Source organism: Misgurnus anguillicaudatus, chromosome 8 (assembly GCF_027580225.2).
Source record: "Misgurnus anguillicaudatus chromosome 8, ASM2758022v2, whole genome shotgun sequence".
Taxonomy (NCBI): Eukaryota; Metazoa; Chordata; class Actinopteri; order Cypriniformes; family Cobitidae; genus Misgurnus; species Misgurnus anguillicaudatus.
In genome coordinates this window covers 19,773,720-19,793,912 of record NC_073344.2, presented here as the reverse complement: position 1 = coordinate 19,793,912, position 20,193 = coordinate 19,773,720, and the positions used below count along the sequence as shown (strand labels likewise).

The window sequence follows — 20,193 nt, the reverse complement described above, 5'->3', positions numbered from 1 at the left end:
TTAAAAATCTACTTAAATAAGTGACGATTGTATAAACACTTGCCTAGTTTAGGTCATCTTTTGGCGGACCACTGGGGGGTTTGGCGGACCACTAGTGGTCCGCGGCCCACACTTAGAGAATTACTGATCTAGAGTATATACAATAAAATATATTGCAGAATATACCCTCTTTAGTCCCCATCCTCTGACATCATACACTGGAGAATTAAATCCATTAATCTCTCACTGCATGCTTTCATACACGGATCAGGTTTATAAGGCAAGATCACATCTATTTGGATGGGTCAGATTACTGCGCCATGCAGGAAAACTCTACTTATCTCTTCTATATATCTTTAATAACTTTTATACTGCTAATAAGACTTTTTTTAAGATTAAATGCAAATTGATAAAATATTAGAGGTTCTATCCAATAATTTTATAGAAAGAAGCTCCCAAATGAAAACCAAACACTCCTGTGGTTACTGTGTGCAGTTTCTTAATTATATGACTGAGTTTGCTGATAAATCATAAAATCTCAAAGGACATTAAAACTCTCTCTCTCTCTCTCTCTCTCTCTCTCTCTCTCTCTCTCTCTCTCTCTCTCTCAGGGTGATTAACGCTGGTAAGAGCATGCTGAATGAGGACCAGGCTGCCTGTGAGCTGCTTTATGTGAGAAAGCTGAGCAGTAAACAGCAGCGTTGTTCAATGTTACTGGAGGACAGTGGGGTAAGTAAACACTTATGTGGTCTCAGTGACACAACATAAGGCAGTTAATGGGTTAATGGAATATAAAAATGCTGTCATTTGCTTACATTCATGTCGTTTCAAAATACAAGACTTTGTTTCTCCACTGGAACGCAAAAAAACATTTTATAAAAATTTTGCTTGTCTCTCTTACTGTTCATGCACACGTCAGCGTCTTTTTCAATGTGGTCATTAGCAGGCATATTCCTAATTCTGGTTCTCCTAATATGATGTTTCAGCAGCAACAACATAAACAAATGGCTTTCGCGGAACTTCATGTAAACTTCAGGAAAGTTTCAATAAGAACAGATTCATTTTACAGTAGTTTATTTCTGATAACCAGCTAAATAAACAAGTAGATTACCTTAGTTCAAATCATAGCTAAAGCGTATCAAAAACTACACTGAGCTAACCTTACTGTGTAAAATGTGTACTATATAATGTATACAATCTTAAATACAGATCAGCTGCAAACCCTTCCTCTACATAGTGGTGATCCATGCTCGCCATCTCCCCTCGTCTTCAGGAAACCAAAACATTTGTTATTTTCGACAAGGTATTTGTTACAAAGTTCAGTTTAGCCACTAGCTAGACCATTAAACAAACAGAGACCGGAAGTTAAGTTCCGCCCAGAAGCTTAACCGCGACAACGCACATGTCCGATGAAACAGTCTATAAACAAACGTTTAAAGGCACTCTAAGCGATTCTGTGCGACGTCACTTTTTGTTGATGTTTGAACTGTTTTCAAACAAAGGGAGCGCCCAACCCCCACCCCCAAATCTTTCTTGACGTTTATTGGCTGGAACACTTCGTTATGTTTCGTGGTGCTAGGTTTGGCCACTGTGTTGTTATTGCCGTTTGTGGAGTCTGGGCTGTCTACAGAGATCGCGTTTTTTTACAATTTGATCAGCGGACAAGTAGCAAGCAGATAGTGAGGAGATGTTTGCTGTATGTAACAAAAAAAATGTTTTATGGTCCAAAACGCATGAATTTGCTTAGAGCACCTTTAACCACACTCAGTAAATGACAAATTATGGATTTTATGGTGTACTCTAGTGCTTCACTCTCATTGCTTGTCGCTCCCGCAAGTTGAACTGGTCTCAACTTTCTTTCTTGCATAGCTGGACGCTGGTCCACATCTGTGTCACCAACGATCGCTGTCGCTCGTGTCGCTGGAAATCGCCAAGATTCCTTTGAAATGAATGAGATCGTGTTGCTCTGCCATTGCTAGTCTTTGGCATTTATAAACATTCATAATTAAAATTATGCAAACATACCATTAAAGGCGCAGTGTGTAAATTTAGTGGTGAGGTTGCAGATTGCAACCAATGGCTCAGTCCACTGCTCTTCCCTCGCTTTTGAAACGCATAGAGAAGCTACGGTAGCCACCACCGGAAAAACATATCATCTACGGAGACAAATTAATAAAAAACTTTGTCCGTTAAGGGCTTCTGTAGAAACATGGCGGCACAAAATGGCAACTTCCACGTAAGGGTACCCTCTGTTTATGTAGATAAAAACGTCTCATTCTAAGGTAATAAAAACATAATGGTTTATTATTACAAGGTCTATAGTAATATAGTTTTGTATATTATTTAGCATTTCTGTCAAGAGATCCTTTTAAAAATTACACACTGCACCTTTAAATTGTCATAAAAATGACAATTTTAGACCTAGAAGCTATATTGTGTGTTAGATTTTTACATTTTGTAAAACATTTGCGTGGTTTTAAACTCGTCACCATAATAGTAGTTGTAAGGATTTTATTGACTTCAATTTATACGCATGTAGCAGACCAAAAAAACGCAATCTCTGCAAACGCAATTGTAAAAATTTTTGCATTTCAGCGTGTTCCAAAGTGTAAGTGATGTTTGGTTAATTTCTGACCTGCAAATTTGTATCACTTACTGTAAAGACGTGTGACCGGATACGTCAGTCACATCATGATATTTTCAGGAAGAAAAACTGAAAAAGACAGTATTGCGTAATTACTACAATGCGTAATGTTGTACAATGTGCAAGTACATCTGAATCCATGTGAACCAAAAAGCATGTTATCTGGTTGCTGCCTATATACACAGGGGTCTGTGCAGAAATTTTGCATGCTAAAAGTCTAGTGTGACCACAGCATATGAAGTACTTTTTAGCATGTTACTATGCAGTAGGTAAGGGTCCATTCATGATATCACTGATAGTGTTGCACCAACATTTATTAAAGGGGACATTTCACAAGACTTTTTAAAAATGTCAAATAAATCTTTGGTGTCCCCCAGAGTACATATGTGAAGTTTTATCATATCATGTTAAAATTGACACTTTGCAGGTGTGAGCAAAAATGTGTCATTTTGGGAATGTCCTTTTAAATGCAAATGAGCTGATCTTTGCACTAAATGGCAGTGCTGTGGTTGGATAGTGCAGATGAAGGGGCGGTATTATCCCCTCCTGACATCACAAGGGGAGCCAGATTTCAATGACCGGTGCATGCTTGCAGAGAATGGTTTACCAAAACTAAGTTACTGGGTTGCTTTTTTTCACATTTTCTAGGTTGATAGAAGCACCGGGGACCCAATTGTAGCACTTAAAATGGAAAAAGTTGCATTTTCATGATATGTCCCCTTTAAAGCCCTATTTGGACGGGATTAGTTTTACAGAAGGACCTCTGAAAGTTATTTTTCTCCACTCTGAAATGGTAATGTTAATTAATGAAGATAAAAATTCATTTCTATGGGTTTATTTTAAGCCACGTTGTAACTCAAATGGCGTTAGAAAACTAATCCCGTCTGAATAGTGCTTATTGTAAATATAGTGGATCAGGGCACAGTATTGCTTGTGAATTAGTAACAGCCATTGTATTGTCATAACTTTATCTTAAATCTCCTTTAGCAGAATGCTTCTTTCTTCATCATCACTCACAGTACGAACATAGCCATGTGGTCATACAATCTGCTGTTTAATAGAATTGTTGTGGACCAACTGAAGTGAGTAAAACTGGTCTCGGATAAGATTATAAAAGATTTAGTTAGTTGAGGGAAGGCTGACCTCCCTGACCCCTGGGATCCAATTGAGCTCGACTCAGACATCTATCCTGGCAGCACATTCATTTTAGTAAATCCAGATATAATTAGAATTTAAAGCGATACTCCGGTGAATAATGAAAACTGCCCCATGATTTACTCGCCTTCTCAAGCCATCAGAAATAAAAATGTCCATCATCTTACTTTCAGATGAACACAATTTGAGTTATTTTAGTAAATGTTCTGGCTCTTTCAAAAAATTTTATGGTAGAAAACGGGCAAGCCAAAAAAAGTGCATCCATCCTTCACAAAAGTAATCCACACGGCTCCAGGTTGTTAATAAATGTAAAACTTATAATATAAAACTATAATAACTAGCTTGTGGTAACAGCCAATGCGCATTTACCAGAAAGTATTTGCGAAGGATATTAGCGTCCAATGCATAGTGACTAGAGAGGAGACAACAAAACAAAGACCAGTGATGAAGTATAAATCAATGATTTTAAGAATATGGTGGAGGATTTCGATATAAAAAAAGAATAGGCTATATTGAAATATCCCTATATCTGTAACTAAAACAACTCACAGTTCTCGTGAGAGTCTATTCTCACCAGTTCTTACACATCGTACCCTACGCTATTCTCTGGTAAATGCACGTTGGGCGCTACCGGTAGCAAGTTAATGTAGTTTATAAAGTTTTAATTACAGATATTTTTCTTACAAAATCGCAACAATTGTCGGAGCCAATGGTGTAGTGGGTAGCGCTCCGACATGTGGTGCTTTCGCACTTTGGCCGATCGAGTTCGATTCCCAGCTCGTGGACATTTGCCGATCCCATACTCCTCTCTCCTCCATGTACTTTGCCGTCCTCTCCTTATTCACTGTTAATAATAAAATCAAAAACGGACAAAAAATATAAATTTGCAACAATTACCCTCAGAAGGCATTTATTAACCCCTTGGAGCCTTGTGGATTACTTCTGTTAAGGATGGATGCAGTTTTTGGGCTTGAAAGTCATGGACGCTGTTTTCTACTATTATACAGCTTGGAAGAGCCAGGACATTTATTAAAATAACTTTAAATGTGCTCATCTGAAATATGATGAACATATGTATCTAGAATGGTTTGAGGGTTAGTAAATCATGGGGTAATTTTCATTTTTCCTTTAAAGGGACATTTCACTTTTTTTGAAAATACGCTAATTTTCCAGCTCCCCTAGAGTTAAACATTTGATTTGTACTGTTTTTGAATCCATTCAGCCGATCTCCGGGTCTGGCGCTAGCTCTTTTAGCATAGCTTAGCACAATCCATTGAATCTGATTAGACCATTAGCATCGCATTTAAAAATAACCAAAGAGTTACTATATGTATTTCTATTTTAAACTTGACTCTTCTGTAGTTACATCGTGTACTAAGACCGACGGAAAATTAAAAGAAAAAAGTTTTTCTAGGCCGGTATGGCTAGGAGCTATACTATTTGCTAGGGCTTTGCTGCCGTAACATGGCTGCAGCAGGCGTAGTGATATTACACATTGCCCGAAATTGGCCCCTGCTATTGAAAGACCAAGTGGACTATTTTGGGGCATTTACATTTAAAATAGGAAAAATATCGCAACTCTGGTCATTTTTTAAGAGCAAAATGGTCTAATCAGATCTAATAGATTATGCTAAAAGTGGTACCGCCAGACTCGGAGATCAGCTGAATGGATTCCAAAACGGTAAAAATCAAATATTTAACTCTAGGGGAGCTGGAAAATAAGCCTATTTTCAAAAAAAGTAAAGTGTCCCTTTAATACTTGCACTTAATTTTAGAACAAAAACCTTTTTCATTGAGCTTATTATGAAAGGTACAATAAGCACAGTCAGCATACTGAGCACTTTTTTACAGTAATACACTAATAGAAAACAAATGGTAGACAGAAATGTCAACAGCAGTGATCTAAATCCTCTGGCGTGTTTTGTGGTTTTGAACGTCCAAAGGTTATAGAGATCGATTGGTATAAATGAAGTTTGACCCGTACAAACGTAACTTTTTTAAAGGTCTCTGTGTTAGTAAACATGTTGAAGTGAAACTTTTTGAACGTTGCTTTTTGTTTCCGTTGTGAACGTGTGTAAAATGTCAAATCAAGGCGTGACCTTCGCAATGAGAGTTTGTATTTGCTTCACAGAATGAGTGCTCCATGACCCTTTCTCATCTCATAGCCTGACACCAAAACTAAACTCATATTCCAAAGCTGTTCAAGTTTGATTGATTAAAATGTCTCAGAGAGCATTACATGTTGGAAAACACTGCCTGTGCAAGCAGTACACAGGCATTAATCTTGTTTACTGAGATCTGATTGGTTTTTGAGGGTAGCATAGATGCATCCGTCAGTGTCTAATATGATATCCAACAATCCTGTGGGTGAGGTTCAACGGCTGGTGGAAAGAATTTTAAAACATTTTAAGTAATGGTTGAAAGACATAAATGCTGCATCTTTCACTTGCAATGAAACCAAACAGGGACCTGAGGATGCCAAGTTTCAAAAGCAGCATAAAATAATCCACTAACTATTAAATTAGTGCAGATGATATTTTGGTTTTAGTGTAAGATATTATTGAAATCTCTTTTAAAACTTTAGTAAGTGTCTTTTTTAAATCTAGACATTATATACTGATTCTAAGCAAGAGGTTGACATAAAATGCTATCTATTTAACACAACTTGCCGTTAAATGCAAGTCTGTAATAAGTCACAATAACTTGTGAAGGTCTCGATAGTCTTTTTCAGTTTTCTCTAAAATCTCTCTCTCTTTTTTTTTGGAGTAGCTCAGAAAGTTATAGTAGATCTTCTGCAGTATTTACTCAATAGAGGCTATTAACCAGGATGATAACCTTTCCCCTTTCCTCCTGCTTACATCACATGTCCTCCCCCCATTTAAAACCTTTTCCAGCTTATCTAAATCAATTACATCACGTGATCATCTGCCATGTTGTCACTGCCCTTTACGAGAGACTGGGCTAACAGGAAAAATGTCCTGTATACAAACCGAATGGCAATCCTGAAGAGATCAGAGATTTAACCACAAATGTTTTTTTTTGCCACAAGGTTTCCAGTGGACTCACGGTTATGAGCGTGTAAGCCTTCTGAGATAATCTTGTCAACAGGAAATTGAGATTTAATAGTATCTATTTGCCCCACCTATACAGGAACATAGACAGAGTCCAGATGCCCCCCAGTGGTGGTTATAAAAAGACTTGACATGTTCATTGTGACTTATAACAGGGTTTTTTCACCCCTTTTCCAAAATATATATATCCATATTTTTTATAAAGAAACATTTAGACTGTGTTAGATAAATACTAATTTTGATAAATACAGTAAATTGTTTACAAATGTAAATAGTTGGCTAGGCAAAGACAATTTTGCTTTGTCTTTTTTCTCATTTAATTTTCTGGGGACCCCTTGGAACCTTCCAGGGGTCCCCGGACCCCAGTTTGAAAACCCCTGGATTATAACATGTGTTAGTGCATCCTATATAGGATCAAGTGTCTGCCAGATACATGAATGTAGACATGACATAGGTTTATAAAATACCTCTTTTTGCTAAGTCCATCATGTTAAAGGATTAGTCCATTTTCTTAAAAAAAATCCAGATAATTTACTTACCACCATGTCATCCAAAATGTTGATGTCTTTCTTTGTTCAGTCGAGAAGAAATTACGCTTTTTGAGGAAAACACTCCAGGACCTTTCTTATTTTAAGGGACTTTAATGGACCCCAACACTTAACAGTCCCAATGCAGTTCCAAATTGCAGTTTCAAAGGACTCTAAACGATCTCAAACGAGGCATAAGGGTCCTTTCCAGCGAAACGATTGTCATTTTTGGCAAGAAAAATAATAAATATGAACTTTTAAAACACAACTTCTCTTCTTCCTCCAGCTGTGTGACAAGCCAGCGTAATTGCGTAATGACGTCGAAAGGTTACGTGTTACATATATGAAACGCTAATTTGCGACACAAAGACATTCATTAGTATCATTACACATACAACAACGTCAGAACCGTCCTCTTTCTCCACACTTGTAAACACTGGGGCGTAGTTTCGCATACGTTATCCGTGACCTTCGGACGTGATGACGTATTACGTGAAGTCGTGCTGGCGCGTAACATGACTGGAGGAAGACGAGAAGTTGTGGGTTAAAAGTGCAAATTTTTAATTTTTCTTGCCAAAAATGACAATCGTTTTGCCTCGTTTGAGATTGTTTAGAGACCTTTGAAACTGCAATTTTAAACTGCATTAAAACTGTTAAGTGTTGGGGTCCATTAAAGTCCATTAAAATGCGAAAAATCCTGGAATGTTTTCATCAAAAAACATAATTTCTTCTTGACTACATCAGTGACAGAAAAATTTGTTCATCCAGTCTTGAAAAACCTGTTTTTGCAATTTCATTAAAAAAGACAAACTTTAACATGTTTTACTTACTCTTCGCTTGCAGGACACCACAGGCATTCCCATGCACTTCTGGGGTGTTTTCGATGGACACGCCGGCTCCGGTGCGGCTCTCACGGCCTCCAAACTTCTCCAGCGTATCATCCGCGATCGACTTTGCGATGTCGCCCATCTTCTTGAAAACCAGAACAGCCTGCCGCCGATCTGCCTGGCCAAGAATGGCAGCCCCTTCCAGGCGGAGGCAAAGAAAGGCGCCTGTCTGGACGGAGAGGAGCAAGATGGACTACCGGATGAACCCCGGTTTCACATGGAGAAGGATATCAGTGTGGAAAGCCTGGTGATGGGAATCATAGAGACTGCCTTCAAACAAATGGTAAGAGCCATGGGATTGGCCTCATGGGATTTGGTGGTGGGACATTGTGGTGTTTTTTTTTTGTAAAGCTGGTCCCTTGCTCAAGGGCAAAATTCACACACAGCTCACATTGTGAAGTAAATTCATTGTGAAAAGTTTATACTGTGTATGTAAATATGTATGTCATTTACCTTTGTAGGATGACCTGATAGAGAAGGAGAAAGAGTCTTACAACATTTCTGGGGGCTGTTGTGCTTTGGTTGCAATTCACCTTTTGGGAAAACTATATGTAGCAAATGCAGGTGACAGCAGGTAGGAAATAGCATGTTATATTCATTTCAAAACAATGAAAAAAAATAAAATTACAAATTGTATATTTTATGATACTTTACTTTATGTGACCCTACCAGTGAAAACCCAGCGGGGTGATTCTCACGAAATCCAGATTTAGAAGGTGTCCAGCATCAGAATTTTTTTGCACATTTAAGATTAAGGTCTGAACTTAACTAACTATAACCATTATTTTTAGAGGATTTAAAAAATATTTCCTATAGAATTATTAAAATTTTTTAGATGATCATTATCAAAAATGATCATTACCACAACATTATGTTACATTAAATATATGCATTTACAAACTCATGTTTCGGTAATGAGAACTAAAAAGTTGTCTAGGTACTATGACAAACAAAATTTCAACTTTTACCTGGAGAGACAAAAAAAGAACTGCTTACCTGGTAGCCATCTTGAGTGTCACAGTCAACTATGTCCCTTACAACAATTTTTTTTAAACGTTAGTTCCTTGAGGGCTTAAAAATGATTAAAAATTGTTGCGGAGGATGAGAAAATTGGTCTTGGACACATTTATATTCTTTACTATTGTCTCTACATTTACCAATGATCATCAAATACCACGTTTATTTACTGTAAATGTTTATACTGTAGTATAACATGCACTGAAGCTTTTTATTTTTTACATTTTTTAATTATAAATATTTGAACACGTTGCGGTAATGAAAATTTACTCCTTTAATGTGGAAAAAACAACAAAATTGGTTTGTATGATGTCATTTGAAATCATGTGCAAAATAGTACATGTTTGTAAACTGTATGGTTCTTATTTTGATAGCATTTACTTTTTTATCAAAATGTTTCATGACACCTCATAAGTCTAATGTCGCGATAATCACCCAGCTAAAGTCATTTTTTGTGATTTACCGTTTTCTACATAAAATCATCCTACGTAATGCAAAGAACATTGTGTGAAAATATAACCTTGAGTAAGTTCATGTCAAAGATTAAAATCAATGACTAAAATCAACCTTTGACCAATATTGTAGCAGTAAGTTCTGCAATGATGTTGAGCAAATTACATAACTACAGACAACAGTAACAGATGATAACTCTTGAGGATTTTACCAATAAATGAGAAAATAATTACACTTGGACCAACCACAAGCAATTCAAACCAGCCATTTACAATAGTTATTAATTTGTACAACACCTGTTAAAGTTCTTGTAAAACAACTTAATTACATGATTGTTTTCCCACAGAGCCATAATTGTCCGTAATAATGAGGTAATCCCGATGTCCAATGAATTCACACCTGAAAGTGAAAGACAACGGCTGCAGTACTTGGTGAGTGACCACAACTTTATGCAGACTGAGTCTGTTTACAGTTTCAAAATACTTTCCTGGTCATCCTTAAGGCCGCTCTGTAATTATTATAGATCTTCAGTCGTTATACTTCTAATGCTTTTGTGCCGGTCTAGGGATTCCTTAAGCCCGAGCTGCTTGGGAATGAGTTTACACATATCGAGTTCCCAAGACGCATTCAACACAAGGAGCTCGGCAAGAAGATGCTGTTTAGAGACCACACGATGACTGGCTGGTAAATATTGGACAGAAATGTCTATAAAACTATTCTATTAAAGCATGCATTATCACTTTTAAAGGGTACCCCGACTATAAACACATGTATGGCTTAATAGATTAACACTTGGATTGGCTATATGAATGTCAAAATTTAAAAAGTTACAAATGTTATAGTTTTCATTAACTAAAATAAAAATCTTTCCACTCGAAGGGTGCCATCAAAACGTTGCAATCACAACCAGTTCTATAGTATTAATGGTACAGTGAGGTAAACATGGTAAACAAGTCAGTAGATTGTAAAATAATGTGAAATGGAAGATGAGTTATAAATGCACACCAGTTATAAATGAGATTAGGTGTCGGTATCTTTTGCATGCCATTAACTCTTTCCATGCCATTGACGAGTTACCTCGTCGATTTAGAGAAAATATTTGCATGAAAAAACGTGGAAAAAGTTTTTATGTTAACCTGCAATACAGCGATTATCCACTAGATGTCACACTTACCCAATTTATAAAAATACTGAAGCAAAATTTTTTTTACCAATTTTAAACTCTGTGTATGTGTAATGGTTTTGTTCTGTGTTTACTTGTGTTCTGTGTATTTTTGTATTTTGGACTTTTATTTTGATACCCTGCTCTGTTCTGACTTTTATTTTGATATTCATCATGCCATGTCACAGTTCACATTTCCTGTCTGTCTGTATATAAGTCACTTCCTGTTCACCTGTTCCTGGCTGAATATTATACATAGTAAGCCCAACCTGTTACCTGTCTGATTCTGATATCTGTTGATCTGTTAAACCTGTTACCTGTATCTGTTCCTGTTTTTTGACCATTGCCTGTATTTTGGATTCTGCCTGTTTTGCTGCCTGCCTTGAACCTTTGCCTGTACTTGGATTCTGTTTGTGGATTACCCTGTTTGGATTTGGTTGCTGGCCCTTTATGGGATTTTACTTAATAAACACCTTTTGCATATGGATTCACACTTTCTCCGCTTTCATTAAAGCACACCCTGTTACAGAATATTCAGCCCTAAACCGGAATCCAGCAAAGGTCAGTAATCTCCCACCAGCACCATGAAACCTGTTTATGCACTACTTGCACTCCGTCAGAACCACCGTCCGATTGAGGAATATGTTAAGGATTTTTTGGACTTGAGTTACAAGGTACATTTTGATGACATTACTCTGAAGAACCTGTTCTATAATGCTTTGGACGAATGGCCGCGCTTGTGTATGCCACGTGATATGTCTGCCTGGTCCCTGGAGAGTTATATTGACTTTGCCTTGCTGTTGTGTGGTTCTCCGTTCACTGTGGGTGTGGTGGATAATGAACCTGGGAATATTCACCACACACCTAGCCATGTTCTGCCCGTTCTGCCCAAACCTGTTAAAGTCATGCCTGATCACAAAATGGCCGCCACCATGCCTGCTCCCAAAATGGCCGCCACCATGCCTGCTCCCAAAATGGCCGCCACCATGCCTGCTCCCAAAATGGCCGCCACCCTGCCTGTCCCTAAAATGGCCGCCACCCTGCCTGTTCCCAAGATGGCCGCCATCCTGCCTGTCCCTAAAATGGCTGCCATCCTGCCTGTTCCCAAAATGGCCGCCATCCTGCCTGTCTCTGCACTCGCACCTGTTTTGGAGAGAGCTACTGTTATCCCTGCACCTGAGACTCAGAGGGCCATCATCACAACCACACCTGCACTCATGAGGGCTACTACTCATCCCGCACCTGACGTCCAGATGGCCACCCTGCTTGAACCGAAGACCACAGAGGTATGTCTCATGGACTCTGTTATTTCTGAATTTGCCATAGCCCTGTGGTGCGTTTGGTCTGCCTTCTGCTCTGTTATTCCCGAGGTTCCTCAAGGCCCTGCATCTGATTCATCCGACTCATCTGATTCATCCGACTCATCTGATCTGCCCGTCTCATCTGATCTGCCCGTCTCATCTGATCTGCCCGTCTCATCTGATCTGCCCGTCTCATCTGATCTGCCCGTCTCATCTGATCTGCCCGTCTCATCTGATCTGCCCGACTCATCTGATCTGCCCGACTCATCTGATCTGCCCGACTCATCTGATCTGTTCGACTCATCTGATCTGTTCGACTCATCTGATCTGCTCGACTCATCTGATCTGCCTGATCTGCCTGATCTGCCTGATCTGCCTGATTCACCTGATCTGCCTGATTCACCTAATCCGCCCGACTCCTCTGATTCTTCTGATTCATCTAATCCATCTGATTCATCTGATTCGTCTGTCCTGCCCGACTCATCTGATTCGTCTGTCCTGCCCGACTCATCTGATTCGTCTGTCCTGCCCGACTCATCTGATTCGTCTGTCCTGCCCGACTCATCTGATTCGTCTGTCCTGCCCGACTCATCTGATTCGTCTGTCCTGCCCGACTCATCTGATTCGTCTGTCCTGCCCGATTCACCTGTCTTGTCTGATTCATCTGGTCCACCATCTGGGACATCGCCACCCTGGGCTTTGGGAGCTTTCCCAAGTTTTTTTTTGGGGGGGGTAGTACCCGGACACAGGGAGGAGGCAGAGGACACCAAGGCGGAGGCCGAAGTGTGCTCGGACCCTTCCTCTCCCTATGTTCCAGGTCTATTCCTGCCTCATGATCTAGCTCCATGTCTGCCCCATGACCCAGGTCCAAGCCTGCCCCATGACCCAGGTCCTACACTGCCACATGAACCAGGACCTACCGTGCCCCATGACCCAGGTCCTCCCCTGCCCCATGACCCAGGTCCTAGCCTGCTCCATGACCCAGGTCCTAGCCTGCTCCATGACCCAGGTCCTAGCCTGCCCCATGACCCAGGTCCTAGCCTGCCCCATGACCCAGGTCCTAGCCTGCCCCATGACCCAGGTCCTAGCCTGCCCCATGACCCAGGTCCTAGCCTGCCCCATGACCCAGGTCCTAGCCTGCCCCATGACCCAGGTCCTAGCCTGCCCCCTGACCCAGGCCCGCATCTGCCTCATGTTCCTGGACCATCCTGGCCATATGACCCAGGACCTCCCCTGAACTGCCCTGCCTTTGCCAAGAGGTCCTGGCCCGCCCGCCCACCCTCTATTGGACTTTGTAATTTGTATGTTGGGCTCCGGGAGTCGCCCTTTAGAGGGGGGGTTCTGTAATGGTTTTGTTCTGTGTTTACTTGTGTTCTGTGTATTTTTGTATTTTGGACTTTTATTTTGATACCCTGCTCTGTTCTGACTTTTATTTTGATATTCATCATGCCATGTCACAGTTCACATTTCCTGTCTGTCTGTATATAAGTCACTTCCTGTTCACCTGTTCCTGGCTGAATATTATACATAGTAAGCCCAACCTGTTACCTGTCTGATTCTGATATCTGTTGATCTGTTAAACCTGTTACCTGTATCTGTTCCTGTTTTTTGACCATTGCCTGTATTTTGGATTCTGCCTGTTTTGCTGCCTGCCTTGAACCTTTGCCTGTACTTGGATTCTGTTTGTGGATTACCCTGTTTGGATTTGGTTGCTGGCCCTTTATGGGATTTTACTTAATAAACACCTTTTGCATATGGATTCACACTTTCTCCGCTTTCATTAAAGCACACCCCGTTACAGTATGTTAGGATAATTGTTCTGAATCTGATCTCCAACAAAATTCGTTCACAAAAATGCAATTATTTCAGCTTTTTGCTAAAAAAAAATATTTTTTAAGAAAAATACCCATATTTAAGAGTTTATAAGCGGAGAAAAAAACATAGATATGATGAAACGTTTTTTCCCGTTTTGTTTGATTGTTTGTTTAAAAGCAAAGGGTCTGTTCTTTCATTTGATATATTTGTATGTTTATATATTTACAGAAGAAAATTTTCCTGGAAGGTATTTTGTGAAACTTTTGTGTTAATCACAAAAAAATGCTGGCGGGCAACTTTAAAAAAAAAAGGCTGGCGGGGAATGAGTTAAAATACAAGAACCTCAACATCTATTTAGCCATTTCAATATGAACCTGAAAGTAACATAAAGTATACATATAGTAAACTGTACTAATATTTCGGGTCAAACATTACACGTTATTGACCCAGAATGCACTATGCATGAAACGTAATGGCGGTCTCCATAGGTTACAATGAGTATTACATGTTGGGATTTTTAAAGGGATAGTTCATCCAAAAAATAAAATTCTGTCATCATTTACTGACTCTCATGTTGTTACAAACCTGTATAAATTTCTTTGTGCTGATTAAGGAAGATATTTTAAGAAATGTTTGTAACCAAGCCGATCATGAGCACCATTCACTTTCATAGTATTCTTTATTCCTACTATGGAAGTGAATGGGGCTCATGAATGGTTTGCTCAGTGGGACCGGTGACTTATTTTTAAAGGGTTTATGATAAAATAGACTCTCGCGTTTGCCAGATACTGATATAATCTTATGCGTAATCAAAGTTTACTGTTAAAGGGATAGTTCACTTTGGGGTGAAAATTCTGTCATCATTCACTCATCCTCATGTTGCTCTAAACCTGTATGAATTTCTTTCCTCTGATGAACACAAAAGAAGATATTTTGAGAAATGATGGTAAACACACAGGAGATAATGAACATTGACTTCCATAGTAGGAAAAAAATATTTTGAAAGTATTGTGATAAATGACTAAGAAAATATTTTGATAAATGATGATAAGCACACAGTTGACGGTAGCCATTAAATTTCATAATATTTTTTTATTCCTACTATGGAAGTTTGTGGTCACTTGCTGCTGTGTGTTTACAATCATTTCTCAAGGTGTCTTCTTTTGTGTTCATCAGAAAAGGGAAATTCATACAGGTTTAGAACAACATGAGGATGAGTAAATGATGACAGAATTTTCATTTTGAAGTGAACTATCCCTTTAAGGGAGTGTCTTGCGTGTATTTTGTGAACGTGAGCATCTCTTTGTGGTCATCAAAACAAAGTAATTTATACAGGTTTGTAACAACATGAGAGTGAGGAAATGTTGACAGAATTGTCATTTTTGGGTGAACTATCCCTTTAAATTAATAAAAAAAATTGTTTCTATTAATATGATTGTATTAGTAAAGTATTAACCCTTTAAGAAACCTCACAATGACTTATTTCATGGCCTTAACAATCATCTTTTCTCATTTAAGGGCATATAAGACAATTGTGGAAGATGATTTGAAGTTTCCCCTGATATATGGAGAAGGGAAAAAGGTAATTGAACATTTTGTCTTATTTTATTTAAGAACTGGACTTCAAAAGGTCAACACGCAGTAAATGGATTTTATTTCACACTACATAACAGCAACATTTGTTACAGGCCTAGCATATAATCTGATGAAAGTGTCAAAGCTGCCTATTTCACACATTTCTCATCCCTATTTATAGTGAAGTTTACCGAGCAGGAATGTTAAAGACATGGGCAGAATGTTAATAAAGATTGCATGAATGTTAGATAACATATTTGGCCTAAAGGCACGCCTGTCACAATGTGTTTGTGTGTTTTTCAGGCTAGAGTCATGGCCACTATCGGTGTAACTCGTGGTTTAGGGGATCATGACCTGAAAGTTTATAACTCAAACATTCATATTAAACCCTTCCTGTCCTGCTGCCCAGAGGTGAGTTCATATTTGTAAAAAAAAAATATGTGACCCTGCCTGTGAAAGCCCAAGCTAAAGTCATTTTTTGTGATTTACTGTTTTCTACATAAAATCATCCTGCATAATGCAAAGAAGATTCTGTGAAAATATTAACCTTAAAGCAACACTAAAGAGTTTTTTTGACCTTAAAATAACGTTTCCAAAAAAGTTTCAGTCGTTCATCCACTCGAAACAGGGTGAACAGCACTTTCACATTCGCTTTGCAGCCCTCTATCCAAAACCGCACTAAATAAGTTTCCAACCGTCGGGTCGCGGTCCTGTAGTTCGAGTGTAAACTACAAAAACTTGCTTTACGGCAGACCTACAATCCAATCAGAGTCAGCTTTGCTGCAGTAGGCTAAATTATTTACGACAGTGTTAATAGACAATTCCGCTTCCAACCTGTAGGGGGAGCAAAGAGCAAAAACTCTTTAGTGTTGCTTTAATATCTTTAATATCATGAAATTGAAATTAATGCTTAAAATCAAAGTGTGATGCTCTTCATCTCATAATTAGATTATGAGATTTTAGCTGGATTTTACAGACAAATTCACAAATTCTTTTTTCTTTAATTCACTGAACTGGTCCATAAATACTCAAGCTATTTTGTCACTTGTATTTGTTATTATTTTATTAATTATTTATATTTATTATTTTGGTAGAGATTACTCAGAACACTAAACATATGTTGCATCCAGAGGCGTCATGCCCATTCAAACTGAGGGGGCACGTGCCACCTTGGTTTTTTTTGAGCCAATGGATTTTGCATCCAACCCCAAAATCAAATAAGCGTCCATTAATCTGTTATTTGACTTTTAATCTGTTTAATATGCACAATATTATACATTCTGTGCTGCATCCTTGTCACTTTTCAGAGATTTTTGCCGTTTTGATAGTGTTTTGATCATGTTACATTACTTTTATTCTGGCGGCAGCTGGCACTGCAGTCAGCGCAGTCGCAGACGTCATCAGCGTCTGAGCGCGCTCACGAGCTCTCTGCTGTTGCTGGCTTGCTGCTGCATTTGGCTATCTGAGGAATTAAAACGTGTTAGAAACGCTCACAACATTTCCAAACCCCAGTATGGTAATGTGCAGTTAACCTCCTCTGTGTAGAAAATGTATGGTTTTAAATGTGACCGTCTCAACGTTATATTAGTAGAGATTCATCTTCTTGGCACAACGCCAAAGTTCGCCAGAGTTCACGCGGGCGCGGAATCTCACATGCTCACATATAAGGAAAAATGTAATGCAAAAATCCATTCCTCTAATAATTTTATCTAAACATATTTTTTAAAATCATTATTGAACATTAAAATCAATCACGTGGCTATAGCTTATGTCATTTTCGTTGTTTATATTCTTTATGGATTTAAAATTACATTCATTTTATATGATGCAGTTGTTGTGCAAAATGCATAATGACACAATTAAACAAGCCATTAAGACTTAAATAAATAAAACATGCCGTTTCAGATGTAAATATGATGCAAATGTGTAATTATTCCGATTATTTGATATGAAAGTTAGTCATCACTTTTATTTTGGAGGTTTTTGCATGAAAGCAGGGGTTTTCAGATTGTTAGAAATGTAAGTGCCATGGAAAAGACTGAAAGCTCTATAATATTTCGTTTGATGTCTGTGTATGCACAAATTTCTGTGAGCTGTTGACACTGTGCCCCCTTAAAAAAAATTGGTGCATGACGCCCCCGGTTGCATCAATATAATCAATAAGAATGCATATAATCAACTATCTTTCTATACGAAAAGTTTTGCTTTTGCACAGCAGTATAATGGAGTCCACCTGGTTTCTTTTAAATAAAATAAAATAAAATAAATATGGCTTTCTTTTCCGATGTCTGGTTTAGGTGAAGGTGTATAACATCTCCGAGCACAAACACGGGCCTGATGATGTCTTGGTCATGGGCAGTGATGGACTGTGGGACGTCACGACTGATAGAGATGTTGCAGATGCTATAACAACTTTTCTGTCAGGTCGTGAGCACAACGACCCGTTGAGGTACACATATAATTGTTTTAATACATAAATGAAATATGATTGTAACCAGACCACATATTTGAAGATTTTGAGATTTTTTTAACGTTGGATGAAACACAACTGATATAATTCATCATCTTGAAGACCTGAATTGAGTCTGTTAAAGGCATAGTTCACCAAAAATTTTTAATTCTGTCATATTTTACTCACCATCATGTTGTTACAAACCTGTATAAATGTATTTGTTCTGATGAACACATATAATTTAAGGGAATGTATGCAACCAAACCGATCAAAGGCCCCATTGACTTCCATAGTATTCTTTTATTTCTACTATGTCAAATGGGGCCTCTGATCGGTTTGGTTGCCAGCATTCCTCAAGATATCTTCCTTTGTGTTCATCAGAACAAAGAAATATACACAGGTTTGTAAAAAAAATTAAAAAGAGCAAATGACAGTATTTTCATTTTTACTATCCCTTTAAAGGGATACTTCACTTTAAAATGAAAATTCTGTCATCATTTACTCGTCCTCATGTTGTTCTAAATCTGTATGAATTTCTTTTTTCTGGTGAACACAAAAAGAAGATATTTTGAGAAATGATGGTAAACACACAGCAGTAAGTGACCATAGACTTCCATAGTAGGAATAAAAAAATATGATGGAATTTAATGGGTACCATCAACTGTGTGCTTACCATCATTTATCAAAATATTTTCTTAGTCATTTATCACAATACTTCCAAAATATTTTTTTCCTACTATGGAGGTCGGTGTTCACTTACTGCTGTGTGTGTGCCATCATTTCTCGGGGTATCTTCTTTTGTGTTCACCAGAAAAAGGAAATTCATACAGATTTAGAACAACATGAGGACGAGTAAATGATGATAGAAATTTTATTTTAAAGTGAACTATCCCTTTAAAAGGTATTTGGCTATATTGTATACATCTAGGACCTAAAACTCTCGAGATATTAGTTTAGGGTAGAGTTTAGGGGTAGGATTAGTAGTTGGCTAAATGGGATACAGCTACAGCCTAAATCCCATGAAATGTTGGGGTTAGGATTAGGTTTGGGGATAGGAATAGAATAAAGACAGTGCTCATTTTGGCTGTTGCTGTATCCCTTCTAGCCACAACCACGTTAAAGTGCTACACTGCAAGACCCGGGGGAAAACCCTGATTTAGAGGATTGTCTTACTTGGTGTGTTTCTGTAGTTTAACCAGTAGATGTCAGTATAAAGTTAGCCATCACCACAACCCTTCTGTGTTTATATATTTAAAGGTACACACTAGCAGCACAAGATCTTCTGATGCGGTCGCGTGGAGTTCTCAAAGAGCGAGGGTGGCGACTACCCAATGAAAGACTTGGCTCAGGCGATGACATCACAGTGTTTGTCATTCCATTGGCCGGGTCAGAGTTAGAAACATGACGGGCTGGGCCTACCTTCACCGGACAAGCACACCAGGACACGTCCCTGGCTCCATCCCAGAGAAAGGGCTAGGAAACCGAAAAGTTCATTTTCATCATTCCGGGCTCGGATTTGTCACAGCTTCTCCCTTTTCTCCTCCGAGTCACTCTTCATCATTAATATCGTCAAGCCCATGTCAGGTGTGGGATGACATCATCAAGTGCCATTCCTCTGTCTTTCCATCTCGTACGCTCAGAAAGTCTGAACTGGAGGGCTTGTAACGGTTAAGTAATGGGCTGTTTGTCCAATACTGCTAAAAAAATCAAAAGGGAAAATAAAAACATAAGCACTTTATATGTAGCGAAAACCATCTGAGCTGTAATTTAAACTGCTGATCATCTTTTGTCAATGTCCTTTCCAAAGAATGTTTCTGTTGACTGAATCTAAAGTTTTCTTTAGCAATCAACAAAAAAAGATGGGCATTTATTTTTGAATGCAATTTATTTCCGGTTTACGTTTCAAACAGGCCTCATTTACGTAGGCAATATGTCTATATTCTAGAAAAAAAACACATTAGCATTAAAGTCAACATGAAATCACAATTCACACTTTCTGAATACTTGCTCAAGGACTCAATTCATCTATGCACGCTATTATAAAGAAAAAGAAAAAGTAACTTTCTGAAATAACATTTCAGTTTAATGGGTATTCAAGCAATGGAAATACAGCCTTTATCAGTAATAATGCAGTAATTTAATATAATATAGATTA

At 38.4% G+C, this 20,193-nt stretch overlaps 1 protein-coding gene across 1 annotated transcript in view; it reads left to right on the top strand.

The window, feature by feature from the left end:
• The window catches only part of ppm1j (protein phosphatase, Mg2+/Mn2+ dependent, 1J), a 32,570-nt gene extending 12,794 nt beyond the window's left edge, over positions 1–19,776 (top strand). Inside the window, exons 2-10 of the mRNA XM_055213474.2 lie at positions 591–708; positions 8,220–8,546; positions 8,725–8,837; positions 10,080–10,164; positions 10,299–10,417; positions 15,530–15,593; positions 15,890–15,997; positions 17,884–18,035; positions 19,296–19,776. Coding sequence (XP_055069449.1) covers positions 591–708; positions 8,220–8,546; positions 8,725–8,837; positions 10,080–10,164; positions 10,299–10,417; positions 15,530–15,593; positions 15,890–15,997; positions 17,884–18,035; positions 19,296–19,443 — 1,234 coding nt within the window. The 3' untranslated portion in view covers positions 19,444–19,776. The remainder of the gene's footprint in view (positions 1–590; positions 709–8,219; positions 8,547–8,724; positions 8,838–10,079; positions 10,165–10,298; positions 10,418–15,529; positions 15,594–15,889; positions 15,998–17,883; positions 18,036–19,295) is intronic.
• Positions 19,777–20,193: the final 417 nt, after the last annotated feature.